The sequence below is a fragment of the Heloderma suspectum genome, chromosome 5, assembly GCF_057233095.1.
Source record: "Heloderma suspectum isolate Gila_16-S chromosome 5, 16-S_ref, whole genome shotgun sequence".
NCBI lineage: Eukaryota > Metazoa > Chordata > Lepidosauria > Squamata > Helodermatidae > Heloderma > Heloderma suspectum.
This window is the reverse complement of record NC_139462.1, coordinates 39,279,815-39,300,433: the sequence shown is the minus strand read 5'-3', so window position 1 is coordinate 39,300,433 and position 20,619 is coordinate 39,279,815. Positions and strand designations below refer to the sequence as shown.

General features: G+C 42.5%; 1 protein-coding gene across 2 annotated transcripts in view; it reads left to right on the top strand.

Moving 5' to 3' along the window:
* The window catches only part of ELOVL6 (ELOVL fatty acid elongase 6), a 100,913-nt gene that overhangs the window by 61,913 nt on the left and 18,381 nt on the right, over nucleotides 1–20,619 (top strand). For both annotated transcript variants that reach the window (XM_084855861.1, XM_084855862.1), the window contains one exon: nucleotides 8,531–8,662. In XM_084855861.1, coding sequence (XP_084711987.1) covers nucleotides 8,531–8,662 — 132 coding nt within the window. The remainder of the gene's footprint in view (nucleotides 1–8,530; nucleotides 8,663–20,619) is intronic.

Below are 20,619 nucleotides of genomic sequence, written 5' to 3'. Positions count from 1 at the left end.
GGAAAAGAAGAAAGATGAAATCCTTTGATTCACAGTGTGGTCATGACCTATGACCCTTGGGCCAGTTCTTCGATAGCAGGAATAGAAGACCAAGCAATATCTCTAAACTCATCTCTATCCTATTCGTTTCATCCATAGAGCTATACAAAACAGTTAACGCAATAATCCATGTTTTGGGCACTCCAGCATAGACATATGCTGGAGGGTTGCCTGAAGGTTGTGCATATTTGTCTTCACTATTAAACACACATTTTGCTTAGCATGTTGAGAAATGCATTGATGAAAGAATTTACCCATGTGAGTGATTACATTGTCTATGTTATAAATATAAAATCAAATAACATTCAACAGTACTGGAAATAATTTATTCCATAATGTCATAGCCCATTCTGCTATTTAAATATCTTGCCTGTGAAGCAAGGAGTCCATTTTACTGGACTCCTTGCTTCACTCCTTGCTTTACTGTGAAGCAAGGAGTCCATTTTCCTAGCCATAACTTCTTACACAGACAATGTAGATAGGCAGATAATGTAGATAATTTGTGACCTTTAAAAGTCAGAAAAAGGAGCTAATTAAAAAAGTTGTGAAGTGACCTAATATATATAAATATAGTTGCTGACCTACTTAAAGTAGCCTGAACAGAAAGTAATAAGTCAGGAATAATCTGGGTACCATTTTTGTTAAATAAGTGCATTTTGCTTACAATGGGATCTGGGGTTTATCCAGTCTGTTACCTTGTACTGAAGTAAATTCTGTTGAATTCAACTGGGACAGAAGGGGAAAAAAGTGTGTATAATTCTTTGTATTTAATGTAAGTTCACAACAGAGGTGAGGATCCAAAGAGCTATTTAGGCACACCAAAGAATTTGCATCCACCCCATTGAGTTTTAAATATTACCAGTAAGTAATTAACTTTGACCACTGGCCCCAGAGAGTGCCACTTGCTGATTGGCTACAAACAAATCTGTGTGTTTGTAATTGGCCCCTGGGGGAAAATGTGGGCGTTGGGTAAAGATCACTCAGCATCCTGGCCTCTGCCCCCACCCCTTCCTTGCAAATTGTCCTTGTGGGGCTGAGAGAAAGCAGACCTGCTGAGAGACAACTGTGTGCAAGGGACTTGTTGTTTGACTGCAGTCCAAAGAGGCAGGAGGCAGCCTGACTAATCAAACCCTATCCTGTCTTGTCCTGTCCCAGTCCACACCACACCACCCCCCAACCAGTGGCTGAATTTGAAGTGGAAATTAGACCCTGCCCCGGGCAGCCTACCTGGATTTTTAAAATCCTTTTCCCCCTCTTCTCTCTTCTTTACCTGAACAGCCAGTTCCCAGCCAGGGCTGGCCTCAAGGTAGGCATAGTTGGGCAACCACCAAGGGCCTACACCCCAGCAGGGGCCCACTGACATGAGCCCCCTGGAGTTACTCCTCCTGTTCACCAGTGTAGCATGCTTGTTCACCTGCCCCTCACTCTGGCTGAGCAGTGGTGGCCAAGCAAAGGAGGAGCGGTAGATGCCCCTGCCAACTTGCTCACTGGCTCTCTGCCTGTCAAGCAAGCAAGCGGTAGCAGTGATGAGGAAGAAGATGAAGAGCAATAGCAGCTGGTGACAATGGCGGTAAGAAGGCAGACTCACTGAGGGAAGGGGGCCAGTGATGCTATCTTGCCCAAAGGCTTTCAGAAACCTGGAGCCAGCACTGCCCCCAGCACCTTCCTGGGGGAAGGCGATACCAGTTTGCCCGTGTTTTTCTTTGTGTGAGGAGGAAGGGGAGGACAATGATCATTCCAGATTACTTAACAAGGTTAGGGAAATGGTATGAGACTCTTTTGATGTACTTACAAGGCAGTATATACATCCTCACTACCACCCCCATTGCAGACAACAGTGAGCCTGATTGCAGTTTCTCAGTGATTATCAAGGCATTGGCATTGCAGCCTGCTTGGTACTGCTTTCCTTTCTTGTGGGTTTGTTTTGTGAGATGGTTGTGTCAGTAAACTTCTGAGTGCTGGTCCTCAAGCCTGTCAAGTTGCAATACTTCACTCTCCCCAAAAGAAAAAGAGGGAGGAAAACACACATGGAATATGTTTTCCCTAATCCCAAACAAATGGAGACTGGTTGTGATTTATTCAGTGCTGAGAGGTGCTCCTAACATGGTCAGAGATTATTGCTTCACATTTTCAAGACTAAGCCATGGCACTGAAAATGCATTTTCGTGCTAAGTGCTGGTGCGTCCTGGACTAAATCAGGGGTGGGCAGAAGGCAGATCTCCAGATGTTTCGGACTTCACCTTCCAGAAGCTCCTGCCACCATGGCCAATGGTCAGGAATGCTGTGAGTTGAAGTTTAAAACATCAGGAGATCTACTTTCTGGTGTAAATAAGTAGGATCAAACTGGACAAGTCTATGTTTTCCCTCAGTACAGAGGAAAAGAAATGGGGAACTTACATCTCCCTCATCCCAAAAACAGGAAAGCAGTTGGGGGATTATTTTGTTTGGGAAAACAGTCCAAGCAAGGGGAAGGAGTTACAGTTACAGGAGATGCTTATTTCAGTTTGGAAGAAAAGGGAAAAAAACAGAAAAGATCAGAACACTAATCGCACATCTCTCAGCAGTATGTCTAATTTGACCTTTTGTTCCTTCCATTTCAAGTAAAGAAGTTGTTTGGGTTTTGAGTGGTTGAATGGGGATTTGCAGGAGCATTGCATGCCACCAAAAGCATGAGTTATATAACTTTTTTAAAGCTTTGATTATATGTGTTCATATGGTTTGGGGCAATGAGTGACTATGTGTTCCTCTAAATAAATGTGTGAATAAAAGAATTTGTATGGCTTAATTTCTGAATGTGAGGTGCTGGGCTTCAACTTTGTCTGAAAGTCATGTTCACACCCCCTCATATGGAAGCATTCCCTCTTTCCATGGAGTGGGTATCAAATAGTTGTTGTTTTTTACTGGGGAGACTGTGGCACTCTGCACAAATTTATAAAGGCACTCTCTTCTTTATAAGTACTATACAAGCCATGGTGTGGGAAAAGGAGGGGAGAAGGTTTAAAAATGCAACCTCAGCAATTCAAAAAGACACCAGTCACCGCTGGATCTAAGTAACATTCTTACTAAGTAGAATATGAGTGTTTATGCTGCAAACCCATTCTCCTGTAGGGCAGAAGCTGGGGTGGCTTCTGTCCTGCATTATATATGTTGTTTTGAAAACTTGTAATTGTAACTTCTGTGTTGTAACTTTGGAAGCTGCAGTACCCTTTGCCTCTAGTTAAGATATAGTTTGAGGGCACAGCAAGCTAGAATATATCTTTATTCTTTAATTTGAATCACAAAGGCTTTCCCTTTAGGTTAATCTAAATCCTTGTACATAATGGGGGGGGGGGGGTTGCTGTGTTCTCAGTTACTCAGCTACCTATGAAGTTCTGCTGTTTTAGCCTAGTTATGAGAACAAGTTATAGCATTTTCAGTAGTATCTGGAAGGAATGGAATACCCAGGATGGAACTTCAGATTCCTGCCCCAAATCCTAATGACTGCTTCTTGTTGTTGTTCAGTCGTTCAGTCATGTCCGACTCTTCGTGATCCCGTGGACCATAGCACGCCAGGCCTTCCTGTCCTGCGCTGTCTCCCGGAGTGTGCTCAAGTTCATATTCATTGCATCAGTGATGCTATCTAGCCATCTCATCCTCTGTCGTCCCCTTCTCCTTTTGCCTTCAGTCTTTCCCAGCATCAGGGTCTTTTCCAGAGAGTTTTCTCTTCGCATTAGGTGGCCAAAATATTTCAGCTTCAGCTTCAGCATCTGTCCTTCCAATGAGCACTCAGGGTTGATTTCCTTTAGGATTGACTGATTTGACCTCCTTGCAGTCCAGGGGACTCGTAAGAGTCTTCTCCAGCACCACAATTCAAAAGCATCAATTCTTCGGCGCTCAGCCTTCCTTATAGTCCAGCTCTCACAGCCATACATTACTACTGGGAAAACCATAGCTTTGATTAGACGGACCTTTGTCGGCAAGGTGATGTCTCTGCTTCTTACTATGCTGTCTAGGTTTGCCATAGCTTTCCTCCCAAGGAGCAAGCGTCTTTTAATTTCATGGCTACAGTCACCGTCTGCGGTGATCTTGGAGCCCAAGAAAGTAAAATCTGTCACTGCTTCCATTTCTTCCCCTTCTATATGCCAGGAAGTGATGGGGCCAGATGCCATGATCTTAGTTTTTTTAATGTTGAGTTTCAAACCAGCTTTTGCACTCTCCTCTTTCACCCTCAACAAGAGGCTCTTGAGATCCTCTTCGCTTTCTGCCATTAGGGTGGTATCATCTGCATATCGGAGGTTGTTGATAATTCTCCCAGAAATCTTAATTCCGACCTGTGATTCATCCAACTCAGCGTTTCTCATGATGTACTCTGCATATAAGTTAAATAAGCAGGGTGACAATATGCAGCCTTGTCGTACTCCTTTCCCAATTTTGAACCAATCGGTTGTTCCATGTCTGGTTCTTACTGTTGCTTCTTGACCCTCGTACAGGTTTCTCAGGAGACAGGGAAGGTGGTCTGGTACTCCCATCACTTTAAGAATTTGCCAGTTTGTTGTGATCCACACAATCAAAGGCTTTAGCGTAGTCAATGAAGCAGAGATAGACGTTTTTCTGGAATTCTCTTGCTTTCTCCATGATCCAGCGAACGTTGGCGATTTGATCTCTAGTTCCTCTGCCTCTTCAAAACCCAGCTTGTACTTCCAGTAGTTCTCGGTTCGCATACTGCTGAAGCCTAGCTTGTAGGATTTTGAGCATCACCTTGCTGGCATGTGAAATGAGCGCAATTGTGCGGTAGTTTGAACACTCTTTGGCGTTGCCCTTCTTTGGAATTGGAATGTAAACTGACCTTTTCCAGTCTTGCAGCCATTGTTGAGTGTTCCAAATTTGTTGGCATATTGAATGCAGCACTTTAACAGCATCATCTTTTAGGATTTTAAATAGCTCAGCTGGAATACTGTCATCTCCGCTAGCTTTGTTGTTACTAATGCTTCCTAAGTCCCACTTGACTTCACTCTCGAGGATGTCCGGCTCAAGTTCAGTGGCCGCACTATCATGGCTATCAGGGACATTAAGATCTTTCCTGTATAGTTCTTCTGTGTATTCTTGCCACCTCTTCTTAATCTCATCTGCTTCTGTTAGGTCCCTGCCTTCTTTGTCCTTTATCATGCCCGTCTTTGCACAAAACGTTCCCTTGAGATCTCCGATTTTCTTGAAGAGATCTCTAGTCTTTCCCATTCAGTTGTTTTCCTCGATTTCTTTGCATTGTTCATTTAAGAAGGCCTTCTTGTCTCTCCTTGCTATTCTCTGGAACTCTGCATTCAGTTGGGTATATCTTTCCCTTTCTCCCTTGCTTTTTGCTTCCCTTCTTTCTTCAGCTACTTGTAAAGCCTCATCAGACAGCCACTTGGCTTTCTTGCATTTCTTTTTCTTTGGGGTGGATTTCGTTGCTGCCTCCTGAACAATGTTACGGACCTCCGTCCATAGTTCCTCAGGCACTCTGTCTATCAGGTCTAATCCCTGAAATCTATTCCTCACCTCCACTGTATATTCATAAGGGATGTGATTTAGGTCATACCTGAATGGTTTAGTGGTTTTCCCTACGTTCTTCAATTTAAGCCAAAATTTTGCAACAAGAAGCTCATGATCTGAGCCACAGTCAGCTCCAGGTCTTGTTTTTACTGACTGTATAGAGCTTCTCCATCTTTGACTGCAAAGGACATAATCAATCTGATTTCGATATTGACCATCTGGTGATGTCGTGTAGAGTCGCCTCTTGTGCTGTTGGAAAAGAGTGTTTGCTATGATCAGCATGTTCTCTTGGCAAAAGTCTATTAGCCTTTGTCCTGCTTCATTTTGTACACCAAGGCCATGCCTGCCTGTTATCCCGGTGATTTCTTGACTTCCTACTTTAGCATTCCAATCCCCTATGATGAAGAGGACATCTTTTTTTGGTGTTAGTTCTAGAAGGTGTTGTAGGTCTTCATAGAACCGATCAACCTCAGCTTCTTCGGCCTCAGTGTTTGGGGCATAGACTTGAATTACTGTGATGTTGAATGGTTTGCCTTGGATTCGTACTGAGATCATTCTATCGTTTTTAATATTGTACCCCAGTACTGCTTTTCCCACCCTTTTGTTGACTATGAGTGCTACTCCATTTCTTCTAAGAGATTCTTGCCCACAGTAGTAGATATGATGGTCACCTGAATTAAATTCGCCCATGCCTGTCCATTTTAGTTCACTGATTCCCAAGATGTCGATGTTCAACCTTGCCATCTCATGTTTGACCACCTCTAGCTTACCTTGATTCATTGATCTGACATTCCAGGTTCCTAAACAATATTGTTCTTTACAGCATCGGATTTTCTTTTCATGACTGCTTGCTCACTGATTATTATCAGTACCAGAGGCAGTATGCCTATGTACACCAGTTGCTGGGGAACATGGAAGGGAGGATGCTGTTGCACTTGTGTCCTGCTTGTGGGTTCCCAGTAAGCAGCTGGTAGGCCACTGTGTGAACAGAATGCTGGACTAGATAGACCCTTGGTCTGATCCAGCATGGCTGTTCTTACGTTCTGATTATATTTTCCAGACACAGTAGCATTCCCCAATCAGGTGCCCTCCAGCTGTGCCATGCTAGCTGGGGATGATGGTCATTGTAGTCCAACACATCTGGAGGGTGCCAGGTTGAGGAAGGCTGAGAAAGAGATTGGTCTGAATAAAAATAAAATTGTAGCTTTATGGGGTACCATCACTTTTCTAATACATTTAAATCAGTCTGGATTGCATCTCTAAGTACAGCTCTGTCTCTGTGATATCAAAACATTTATAAAAAGAGTGTTCTATATAACAGATGACTTCTGCTTATGATCACCCATTTATTTATTTATTTATACATACATACATACATATATACCACCCAATAGCCAAAGCTCTCTGAGCATAACAATTAAAACCACAAAATACAGCATAAAATACAATATAAAATTTAATAGTTTAAAACTACAGTATAAAAGTAAAAACAAAATAAAACCTAGCAGCAATCCAGAGATTTAAAATACAATAACAGATTTAAAACAACAGAACTAAAAGACTAAAATGCCTGGAAAATAAAAGGTCTTCACCTGGCACCAGAAAAAGCACAATGTAGGTGCCAGGCAAACCTCTCTGGGAAACTCATTCCATAACCAGGGTGCCACAGCAGAAAAGACCCTCTTTTGGTAGCCACCCGCCTTACTTCCTTTGGCAGGGGCTTCCGGAGAACCGTTGAAACATGTTATCCCATGTTGATAACATGCTACTAGAAGAAACCAGAAGCAAATAAGGTGTTTTTTTGCAATTGATGGCTATGTACAATGAATAAATATAATAATAAAATCACAATCTGTCCTGGAAGAAGGTCATGGTGCATGCTAGCCACATAGGTGAGAAGCTCCATAAAGGTGTGCAGAGATCCCACCCATCTATGCCCACATTTCCACCAACTATGTGCACCAAACATGTATGCTGCTTGTGCATTGGTGAATAGATTTATCTAGACTTTGGATCTGGCTCTGTATGATACTGCAAGTCTTTGGTGGAAAAGAATTTCACAGAGCAGATTTGGACAACATATGGCTTGTTGGTTACATGCTGCTCCCAAGGCACACTTGTACAGCCTGTGTGATCTGTATCAGAACTTAAAAAAAAAAACTCCCCTGTAATTAAAATACACAGATATATCTATGATCTTTCAAGTCATGACACATGTCGAACCTGGAGTGCAAAAATTGGCCTAGTTGAGACATAACAATCTCAGCCTAATAAAACATACTTTATTAGATGGAGGATAAGCATTATGTATGTTCCTTCCTCCCTTCTCTTCTATGTCTTAATTCAATATTTCCTGCATTTGGTAAACCACAATTTACCATGAAGTCCAGACAGGGTATCTGTGTTTAACACTCTGGCTACAAACTAGGATTGCAAACAACAGTTTTCTCCTGGTTTACAAGCTAGAGTTTATCAAACAGATACTATTACATCTGAACTTAAAGGGGGATTGGACAGATTCCTTGAGAAGAAGGCTATCAATGGCTACTACTCGTGATGGCTATATGCTGCCTCCAGTAACAGAGGCTTTAAGCCTACGTACACCAGTTGCTGGGGAACATGGGAAGGAGGGTGCTGTTGCATTCATGTCCTGCTTGTGGGTTTCCCATGGGCAGCTGGTTGGCCACTGTGTGAACAGAATGCTGGACTAGATGGAACTTGGTCGGATCCATCATGGCTTTTCTTGTGTTCTTAACTGATTGGACCATTGTTTTTGATGTGACTCACGGCAGGGATGTATGTGGAGCTGCTTTCATGGTCAAAAAGTATATAGTGTGTATCAGCCCTGAGTGAATGCAGGAGTTCCATTGAATGCATTTCTGTGACTAAACATCTCAGTATATATGTATGGGGAACTTGATGTATACAGCTAAAAAGCTGATTGAATATCATTTGGTAATTGTAGTTTGTTTTTCTTTTACAGGAAAAAATCCTTCCTCTTTTCTGCTCTATATGCTGCCTTTATATTTGGTGGTCGACATCTAATGAACAAACGAGCAAAATTTGAACTGAGGAAACCACTAGTGCTCTGGTCTCTGAGCCTTGCACTCTTCAGGTAAGCTGTCTTTAAAATGGAATGATCTGCATTTGTTTATTCATGGGTTTAGGTAAGATTAATATGATAAAAATGTCATTCTTATCCTTTAAGGACTTCAGGTTCCTCGTCCTTCATAACATTCTCATTGCTTTTCCCACCATTTTGCATGCAATATAGCACACAGACTGCTAACTGGAAGTGGTCTTAGGAGACATATCTTGGCAGCATTGAAACAACTTCACCAGCTGCTGGTCCCTTACTGAGCACAAATCAAAATGCTGATGCTTACCTTTAAAGCAGTGGTTCCAAACCTTAGGTACCAGATGCAGCTGGGCTACAACTACCATCATCCTTAACCACTGGTTGTGCTGCTTAGGGATGATGGGAGTTGTACTCCAATACCATCTGGGGACCCAAGGTTGGGAACTGCTGCTTAAAGCTTTATGCAGGTTGGGACCTGGAAAACTGAAAGATTGTCTCCTGCCACATGTATCTGCCCATGCATTAAGATAATCGTTGGAGACCCTTGGCCAGGTGCCCTTGACTTCTGAAGTGAAGTGGACGATGACTTATCAAAGGGCTTTTTCAGATGTGGTGTCCTGGCTTTGGAGTGTTCTTGCCAGGGAAGTCTCACCCAGGCACATACTCTGATCCTGGGAGTAGACTTTAAAAAAAAAATTCCTCCTGCTTTAAAATATCAGCTTACTCCCATAGGTTTATCTTGTTCCTGAAATACATTTTCAAAAATTCTTCTTCTGTTTTCATTTTGTAGTTAGATGTTCTTGAAAAAAAAATCAATTTATTGTTTTGTCTTTATTGGATTGGGAACTAGCCCTGAAAGCTTTTGCTTTAGAACAATCTAAATAATCTTTCATTGAAAGTTGGTTCTTATTTACTGTTCTTTGGAACAATGGTTTGAATCCAAAGGTTCCCTTCCTTGGATGGAAGGACTCTGTCCACCAGAGGCTCCTTCCATCAGAAGAAGGAAACATTTGGATCAAACCCAATAAGTAATGAAACAGTGAGACCATAAACTTTATTTTCACCCATTTGACAAGATTATATTTTAAGCTTTGTCTTGTTAAATGCATACATTTATGAAACTATCTTTAAAAAAAATCCCTTACCATCCCAAAATTTCTATTTCGCACCAGAGTAATAAAACCATAATCATTCCCCCTCAAACACATTTCCTGTACCATAACACAGCCTTCTCCTACAAACTGGATTATGTCCAGCCAACATGCAATCCAGTGTTCCTCACCTTCCCTAACCCACACCATTCTGCAGTCCACAGCATTCTGGAATGATACAGTCCAGTAAGGACTGTAACACATGCCTTTTTTGAAAGCTCACATAGAATCCCACCATAGTACAACTCATTTAAAGATACTATTGTTAGACACATTACTGGAAATACATCCATTTGATTTTAAAAGGAAATGTCTTTGAAATAAATGGGGATAAGACTGCAGTCTTGACAACACATTCCCTTAGGTTTCCGTACTTGTGCTTTATATTAATCAGTGAACAGACATCCTGACTGGTCAATTATATGGGATAGTGAGTGTCAACCTGGAGTAAATGAGGTTCTCATAAATGAGAAAAGCTCAAGCAAATATATTAGCCTCAGTTTCTTTGACTGGCAGTGGTTTCATGGAATTAAGCAGCTTATTACACTTATGTTAGAATTCTTAACTTTTCTTCCATCTTTCTTCTGTCATTCTAATCTGTTTAAACTATTTTCTGTTTTTGTATAATTTTAGGCTCATTGGGTTGATTAGTTTACCTTACTACTTTTTTTCTTTTCGCATGATTTGCCTAATATGCAGGATATTCTCTCCAGAGCTGCCACCACCTACGGGGAAACTGCTCCTTCACTGGGCAATCCCACTGTGGGGTTTCTTATTTTTAGCAAATGCTTATATTTCAGGGCCTAAGGAACTCTCTGCCACTATAACTCAGAGTTCCACAAGCTGACCCTTTTCTGCTGCCACTAATTATCTTAGAATACTTAAAAACCTCCAGGTAGCGTGATGTAACAGGCTTATGCCCGAGATGGGCACCACCACTAGAGACAAGATGAACTATTAAACAAGTTGGTTAATTAAAGGGATATTTTGTACGTAAGTGAATACTAATATTTACTTTGTGGTTTTCAAAAGAATGTTTGCTCAAGGACTCAAGAGTCACTGTTGCTAATGCAAGACTCTTAATGGCTTCTTTTACCTCAGGCCAAATTCCCTAAATCTCCACCCCAGCCAAATACATTCACAACAGGTCATGTGTTGGGTAGTCTTCCTCTGACACCCAAAGTTCCTCCTGTTTTATTTCTGGCTGCTTGGACATCTGGGTTTTAATGTCTGCTTTTGTAACCTTCCTCTGGCAATATCTTAGGACCGCCTCTTGACATAACGCAGCCACCTGCTCCCTACTCCCGATCTTCACCAGCCACGAATGGTTATCTCACAGAGAAGAAAGAGCTTAATATTCAGGCCTTGGCTATTCGCTTTCTCCTCAGCTTTCTCCTAGGCCTTTTATGTACCAGGTGGCCCAAAAGTAGGTATACAGTTGTTTAGAATGTTGATGGGAGGGGGAGAGAATGTGTGAGTAGAAGATGTGTGGGTGGAGTCAGAATGACAGTTGGGAAGAGTGACTAACAGTTAAATCAGTTACATGTAGAGAGTGAGGGGAGTGAGGCCCTTAAGTAGGTATACGGTTGTTTAGCTTTTTAGTGTTTTTTTTTTACTGATATTGTGAATGATGGCAGCGAACTTGAGTCAAGAACAAAGAAAGTGGATTCTAAAGCAGTACTGGAAGACTGAAAATGCCGAGCGGGTGTGCACAGCGTGGCAAGAAGCATCTGACACTGCACCTCCACCAACACGTTTGACAATTTATGGTCTTAGAGATAAATTTGAAGCAACAGGTGCCGTGGCTAATGCAACAAAATCTGGCCATCCAAGGACGTCTATGACAGAGAAAAATGAGATGAGAGTCGCTCTGACATTTGTGAACAGTCCGAAAAGGTCCACACGACGTGCGTCTAAGCAGCTATCCATACCTAGAACGTCCTTGCATCGCTTAATGCGTAAATTGAAATTGAAGCCGTACCGTCCAAGACTGTTACACAGTCTTCTGGAGGATGACCCAGACCGTTGGCTGCAATTCTGTGAGATGATGCGTAATCAAAACTCTAATGAACCAGACCTTCCTGATATGATCATCTGGTCAGATGAGGCTTCTTTCAAGCTGTCAGGCCACGTGAACAGGCATAACTGTGTGTATTGGGCAGATGAAAATCCTCATTTGACTATCACATCTCACTGAAGCATTTAGGGACATTGATGCGGACCGGAATTTGTGTCATACTATGTGTCGCATTGTTCTGGACAGGTTCGAGGAATGTTGCAACTTTGATGGAATACACTTCGAGCACTTACGAGATTAAACAGTGTTAAACCAATGTAAATGTAATACACAATGTAATAAAATGAAAATAAACTATACTGTATGCCTACTTTGGGGCCACTCTGTATAACACCAGCCACCAACCAGCAGACCTTCTCCCTCTCTCCACAGACAGACTCTTTTCTTAACTGTCAACTCCTTAACTACCAACTGGCATTTCCCAACTGCTCTTTTCCACCTAATTAGAATCCCCAGACAATCAAAATCGAATTGACTTGACCCAGGCCCCATTTATATACATTCAAAGCGATCATCTCTATCCCTGCCTTCAGAATCTGTTTAGCTACTACTAAAACAGGCCTTCAGCATAGTACCAACACTAGGCCTCAGGCCTACACAGGTACATTATAGCTTCTCAGAGGTCACACAGAGTATTTATAGAACCATGTTATATGCATGGCATTTCTTCACACCTAGAATGATTTTCAACATGTTAATAAATATATATCTACCTTTTAATGCTACGTTTTCTGGTTGCTACAACAACTGGATACCTTTGATCTTGTAAGAACCTTAAGGGTGCAATCCTATGCATGTTGAGACAGAAAAAAGTCCTACAACTCCCGGCATTCCCCAGCCACCATGCTGAGAGTTGCAGGACTTTCTCCTTGCTAAACATGCATAGGATTGTGCCCTAAGAATATCCTCGAGAAATGGGTGTACTGCCTTTTTTGGATTACTGTTGAAATCTCCAGATTATTGTACTTATTCTGAAGGTATGTTCAGATTCTGTTTGGAGCCTAGGTGTGGCCAACCTTAATATGCAAGGCAAAAGGGCTCACGACTATTTGGCTGGCGGTAACAATGACTGGAGTAGCGTGCCTGTCATTCACCAGCAAACAGTTTATTTGTGTGTGTGTGGGGGGGGTATTTCCACCAGGCTACCCCCTTTCTGCAGAGTGCATATTTACCTTGTGTTTCCTGTATGGGAGGCATGATACTAGCTGGTATGCAGGAGTTTGGATGGCTTAGTTAGTTAATACAGTTTAGCTAGCGTTCTTCACCACAAACCCTGAGAGCCACTGGCAGCTCCCAATCACCTCAGTTGTGACTTTCCATTTCTCTTTCTCGTTCATTCTCTCTCTCACATTTTGCAGTAGCTTCTCTCTAATTAGGGGCTTTCTTGCTTTGCTTTAGCCATTGGTGCTGCTGTGATCTGCACTACCAGAGGAGACTTCAAGGGTGGGGAGTCAGGAGACCTGGCACTCATCAGCTGTAAGGTGGCTGGGGTATGGAAGAGAAGAATGCAGGAGCAATCTGGCAATTGGCTGCAGGGAGGAGTCCAAGAGGCGAAGAGCAATGTGCTTGGCTAGCGGCAGTGATGCACTGTGGAGGGGAAATTGAATGTGCAAGTGAGAGAGAGAGCATGTGGAACTGTGCTGAGAAATTTTGCAGCACTGTGTAGAGCAGAGCACTCTCTCAGTGATGACATCAAAGATCTGTCCTACTCCAAGGACCAGATGAACCTCTTGGAATTTGCCTGCCTGGTGACTGACGACATGGACGGGGATGGGGAGGAGAGGCCTGAAAAAGCCTCCAGCCAAGTCCAGTGCATCGCCCCACCTCCTCTGTTTGCAACCTCCTCACGTTGACCAGGGAGATCTGAAGAGAAGTTCTACTTGTGTACAGCTGAAGGCAAGACAAACTCCTCTTCAGATGTCCCTGCTCAGCACAGAGGTTGGAAACTGAAGGGGTGGGGCCTGGCATGCACAGGCAAACACCAGAACAGGTTTTTAGGCATTCAAATAACTGTTTGAGTAGGCCTGCCCACTGTGGCAAGTGTTTTGAGGAGAATAGATGGGAGAGCCAAATACGCTGAATCTAGTGGTTCCTTGCAAGTTCATAGGAGCACTCATGGAACTCCTGATTGAGAGCAATAATCTCCAGCAGCTAACCTGTTAGAGGTATGTGCTGCCACTTTCCCCTTCCAGCTTGTTTGTTTTGAAGTTGTGCTCACTTACACATCTTTAGCCATGTTCAAAACTGAAAAGAGCAGAGTTTTATGACTACCACCTCAACCTAACTGAACGATACAGTAGTAGCGAGATGTTGTGGTCTTTTTGGTGTATTTTTTTAAAAAATGTACTGTGTTTCTAACATCAGATCTTATTCTAGATTTTCTAACCCAACATCTAAATTTATATCCAGCTTTATTAATGCTGTAGCAGACCCAGGTTCCTAAAACTAATCTAGATCTAAACAAGACGCCAAAATTAACAAAAATGTATAGAAGAAAAAAAGGGTAAGTACAGAATTCAGATAATAAAGAACACAAAGTCAATAATATAACAACGATGCCAGAATAAACAAGTGCTTCCAGCATTTAAATAAATGCAGTTTCAACAAACAGCAACACTTATACCACAGTGAGTCTGTTGCAGTTCTGTCTCTCCTTCCCCCAACTTCTAGAGATGTCCCTTCAGAAGACAGAAACCGCTAAAAGTCACTCCTTCAGTGTCAGTCAGGCCTGACACACAGCACAGATCTTTAGTTCTTTCAGGAACAGACATTTCTTCTGTCAACAGTAAGTGCTTCTCTCTGTGTCAAATCTTTTACTCTCAGTCTTCTGCTGTCTCAGGTGCTTATTTTTAACTCCTTTCACTGCTTTCTTTTTTGTCTCATGAAGACTTTTTTTCGGCTTCCCTCTCTGTAAGCCGTGACTCTCTTATTTCAGCTCTTCCTTCTCTCCCCCTCCCTCCACATCAACTACCAATCTTCTTTTTCCATTACCTGGGCAACCTGCTCCCTTCCTCCTCCCCCTGCTTATCTATCTGATAATTTCAGTTCCTTCAGCAATATGAAGACTGCCTAGTGGATCAACAATTATCTGCTTTCTTCCTCCCAGTAGTCCTAAGGGCACTGAAACCTGAGACCATCACATCACCTGGCAGGACCCAGTTTCAATGTCTGCAAACCCTCCTCCTCCTCTGCATCATCTAAGATTCTGACAATGCAGGTACCCTGACTACAACATCCAGTTAGCCTCCCACCATCCCACCACCAGCATGTTTTTTTGTAACATCTTGCCTGATTAAGAGATCTGGAGATCTTGAAAACGTACACATTTTTTGTGAACTTTGAGTTGACCTAATAAAGTAATTACACTTTATGGTTTTTTGGTACACTTTTTGGTACATGTTGGTACACTTATGGCCAACATGTCTGCCTTTGTTTTTTGTATCACTTTAGGTAAGCTGAGCCTCAGGGATGAGGAAGGAGGCTAGTAGTAGTAGTAGTAAATGAACACCTCAGGGCGCAATGCTATGCACTCAGAGGCGACCGCCTATCCAATGCAGGGCAGGAGAAGCACAGAGGGGTTCATTCCCTGAGTGCTCCTCCTGCCCTGCATTTTCAGCTAGACAGCCAATTGTGGCTGTCTCCTCTCCTGCTTAGCCCTCCCGCAGCTAGACAGCTGATTGCAGCTGTCTAGCCGCGGGATGGCTAAGTGGGAGAGGAGGCTGCTGGATGTGTTGTACAGGCATTTCCGTCCGCCCCGGAACGCCCCCTGGGAATGCCCCATTTTGACTGCTCCACGCTCCTCTGGCAAGCGCAGAGGACAGGGCTATTCCATGCTGCCTCCGAGGCAGCACAGAAATGAGGGGAGGTCGGTTCCCAGAAAACCAGATATCCTATAGCTGTCCAGCCACTGACTAGAGGCAATAGGATTGCTCCCTTAGTGTTTAGACTAAATGCGCTCCCTATTTTTAATCAGGTTCTTAAAGTAGTTTGGTAACAACAGCTTAATTCCATTGGCATCCCCTATAAAAACATCCACCATAAGTGCCTACATTCTAGTATAAGTCTATAATTATTCATCTGCTTCTTTAAAAGTAGTTCAAAATAAAACCCTAAATACAGTTTTGCCTGCAAAACAAATACTCTTCTTTCCCCGCCCTGTGAAATATTCTACAAATATTATAGAATCATAGAATAGTAGGGTTGGAAGGGGCCTATAAGACCATCGAGTCCAACCCCCTGCTCAATGCAGGAATCCAAGACAAAGCATCCCTGACAGATGGCTGTCCAGCTTCATCTTGAATGCCTCCAGTGTGGCAGAGCCCACTACCTCCCTAGGTAATTGGCTCCATTGTCGTATTGCTCTAACAGTCAGGAAGTTTTTCCTGATGTTCAGCTGGAATCTGGCTTTCTGTAAGTTGAGCCCATTATTCCGTGTCTTGCATTCTGGGATGATCAAGAAGAGATCCTGGCCTTCCTCTCTGGGATAACCTTTCAAGTACTTGAAGAGCGCTATCCTATCTCCCCTCAGTCTTCTCTTCTCAAGGCTAAACATGTCCAGTTCTTTCAGTCTCTCCTCATAGGGCTTTGTTTCCAGCCCCCTGATCATCTTCGTTGCCCTCCTCTGAACCCTCTCCAGTTTGTCTGCATCCTTCTTAAAGTGTGGTGCCCAGAATTGGACACAGTACTCCAGATGAGGCCTAATCAGTAGCGGGGAACTAGAACTTCATGTGATTTGGAAGCTATGCTTCTATTAATGCAGCCCCAAATAGCATTTGCCTTTTTTGCAGCCACATCACGTTGTTGGCTCATATTCAGCTTGTGATCTACAACAATTCCGAGATCCTTCTCGCTTGTAGTATTGTTGAGCCAAGTATCCCCTATATTGTAACTGTACATTTGGTTTCTTTTTCCTAGGTGCAGAACTTGGCATTTATCCCTGTTGAATTTCATTCTGTTGTTTTCTGCCCAGCACTCCGGCCTATCAAGATCACTTTGAATTTTGTTTCTGTCTTCCAGGGTATTAGGTATCCCGCCCAATTTTGTGTCTTACTTGTTACGTAAGATGGAGTATGCTTATTTTGAATCATTCCTATCTTGAAATTGCTCATCTGCTTTGCTACATTTGGGTGAGCAAAACTAGCATTTGCAAATAAATATATCAAAGCTTCTACTTATGCCAAGGTCTGGCCAAGGTCATAGACACACTTGGGCATAAGCAAGTTCTGCTACATTCATAGTAACAAAACTGGACAGTTTCTGGATACATATGTATAAAGGCAGTATGCAATTTATAGTTTAAACTCTGTTTGGCAAGAAATCTCCTTGGATTTAAAGAAGCCACTTTAAAATGGCCCAAGAGGAATTCATAAGCATGGTGTAACATTTAAATAACCCTTAATGAATTCTTCCAGGATATAATCCTGTGATATTACCGGGGGGGGGGGGAGGCCCCAATAGAGAGAGGCCTTACAGAGTGGCCCCAAAGTAGGCATACAGTATAGTTTATTTTCATTTTATTACATTGTGTATTACATTTACATTGGTTTAACACTGTTTAATCTCGTAAGTGCTGGAAGTGTATTCCATCAAAGTTGCAACATTCCTCGAACCTGTCCAGAACAATGCGACACATAGTACGACACAAATTCCGGTCCGCATCAATGTCCCTAAATGCTTCAGTGAGATGTGATAGTCAAATGAGGATTTTCATCTGCCCAATACACACAGTTATGCCTGTTCACGTGGCCTGACAGCTTGAAAGAAGCCTCATCTGACCAGATGATCATATCAGGAAGGTCTGGTTCATTAGAGTTTTGATTACGCATCATCTCACAGAATTGCAGCCATCGGTCTGGGTCATCCTCCAGAAGACTGTGTAACAGTCTTGGACGGTATGGCTTCAATTTCAATTTACGCATTAAGCGATGCAAGGACGTTCTAGGTATGGATAGCTGCTTAGACGCACGTCGTGTGGACCTTTTCGGACTGTTCACAAATGTCAGAGCGACTCTCATCTCATTTTTCTCTGTCATAGACGTCCTTGGATGGCCAGATTTTGTTGCATTAGCCACGGCACCTGTTGCTTCAAATTTATCTCTAAGACCATAAATTGTCAAACGTGTTGGTGGAGGTGCAGTGTCAGATGCTTCTTGCCACGCTGTGCACACCCGCTCGGCATTTTCAGTCTTCCAGTACTGCTTTAGAATCCACTTTCTTTGTTCTTGACTCAAGTTCGCTGCCATCATTCACAATATCAGTAAAAAAAACACTAAAAAGCTAAACAACCATATACCTACTTAAGGGCCTCACTCCCCTCACTCTCTACATGTAACTGATTTAACTGTCAGTCACTCTTCCCAACTGTCATTCTGACTCCACCCACACATCTTTTACTCACACATTCTCTCCCCCTCCCATCAACATTCTAAACAACTGTATACCTACTTTTGGGCCACCTGGTACATAAAAGGCCTAGGAGAAAGCTGAGGAGAAAGCGAATAGCCAAGGCCTGAATATTAAGCTCTTTCTTCTCTGTGAGATAACCATTCGTGGCTGGTGAAGATCGGGAGTAGGGAGCAGGTGGCTGCGTTATGTCAAGAGGCGGTCCTAAGATATTGCCAGAGGAAGGTTACAAAAGCAGACATTAAAACCCAGATGTCCAAGCAGCCAGAAATAAAACAGGAGGAACTTTGGGTGTCAGAGGAAGACTACCCAACACATGACCTGTTGTGAATGTATTTGGCTGGGGTGGAGATTTAGGGAATTTGGCCTGAGGTAAAAGAAGCCATTAAGAGTCTTGCATTAGCAACAGTGACTCTTGAGTCCTTGAGCAAACATTCTTTTGAAAACCACAAAGTAAATATTAGTATTCACTTACGTACAAAATATCCCTTTAATTAACCAACTTGTTTAATAGTTCATCTTGTCTCTAGTGGTGGTGCCCATCTCGGGCATAAGCCTGTTACATCACGCTACCTGGAGGTTTTTAAGTATTCTAAGATAATTAGTGGCAGCAGAAAAGGGTCAGCTTGTGGAACTCTGAGTTATAGTGGCAGAGAGTTCCTTAGGCCCTGAAATATAAGCATTTGCTAAAAATAAGAAACCCCACAGTGGGATTGCCCAGTGAAGGAGCAGTTTCCCCGTAGGTGGTGGCAGCTCTGGAGAGAATATCCTGCATATTAGGCAAATCATGCGAAAAGAAAAAAAGTAGTAAGGTAAACTAATCAACCCAATGAGCCTAAAATTATACAAAAACAGAAAATAGTTTAAACAGATTAGAATGACAGAAGAAAGATGGAAGAAAAGTTAAGAATTCTAACATAAGTGTAATAAGCTGCTTAATTCCATGAAACCACTGCCAGTCAAAGAAACTGAGGCTAATATACTTGCTTGAGCTTTTCTCATTTATGAGAACCTCATTTACTCCAGGTTGACACTCCCTATCCCATATAATTGACCAGTCAGGATGTCTGTTCACTGATTAATATAAAGCACAAGTACGGAAACCTAAGGGAATGTGTTGTCAAGACTGCAGTCTTATCCCCATTTATTTCAAAGACATTTCCTTTTAAAATCAAATGGATGTATTTCCAGTAATGTGTCTAACAATAGTATCTTTAAATGAGTTGTACTATGGTGGGATTCTATGTGAGCTTTCAAAAAAGGCATGTGTTACAGTCCTTACTGGACTGTATCATTCCAGAATGCTGTGGACTGCAGAATGGTGTGGGTTAGGGAAGGTGGGGATCACTGGATTGCATGTTGGCTGGACATAATCCAGTTTGTAGGAGAAGGCTGTGTTATGGTACAGGGAATGTGTTTGAGGGGGAATGATTATGGTTTTATTACTCTGGTGCGAAATAGAAATTTTGGGATGGTAAGGGATTTTTTTTAAAGATAGTTTCATAAATGTATGCATTTAACAAGACAAAGCTTAAAATATAATCTTGTCAAATGGGTGAAAATAAAGTTTATGGTCTCACTGTTTCATTACTTATTGGGTTTGATCCAAATGTTTCCTTCTTCTGATGGAAGGAGCCTCTGGTGGACAGAGTCCTTCCATCCAAGGAAGGGAACCTTTGGATTCAAACCATTGTTCCAAAGAACAGTAAATAAGAACCAACTTTCAATGAAAGATTATTTAGATTGTTCTAAAGCGAAAGCTTTCAGGGCTAGTTCCCAATCCAATAAAGACAAAACAATAAATTGATTTTTTTTCAAGAACATCTAACTACAAAATGAAAACAGAAGAAGAATTTTTAAAAATGTATTTCAGGAGCAAGATAAACCTATGGGAGTAAGCTGATATTTTAAAGCAGGAGGATTTATTTTTTTTTAAAGTCTACTCCCAGGATCAGAGTATGTGCCTGGGTGAGACTTCCCTGGCAAGAACACTCCAAAGCCAGGGCACCACATCTGAAAAAGCCCTTTGATAAGTCATCGTCCACTTCACCTCAGAAGTCAGGGGCACCTGGCCAAGGGTCTCCAACGATTATCTTAATGCATGGGCAGATACATGTGGCAGGAGACGATCTTTCAGGCCCCAACCTGCATAAAGCTTTAAGCAGCAGTTCCCAACCTTGGGTCCCCAGATGGTATTGGAGTGCAACTCCCATCATCCCTAAGCAGCACAACCAGTGGTTAAGGATGATGGTAGTTGTAGCCCAGCTGCATCTGGTACCTAAGGTTGGGAACCACTGCTTTAAAGGTAAGCATCAGCATTTTGATTTGTGCTCAGTAAGGGACCAGCAGCTGGTGAAGTTGTT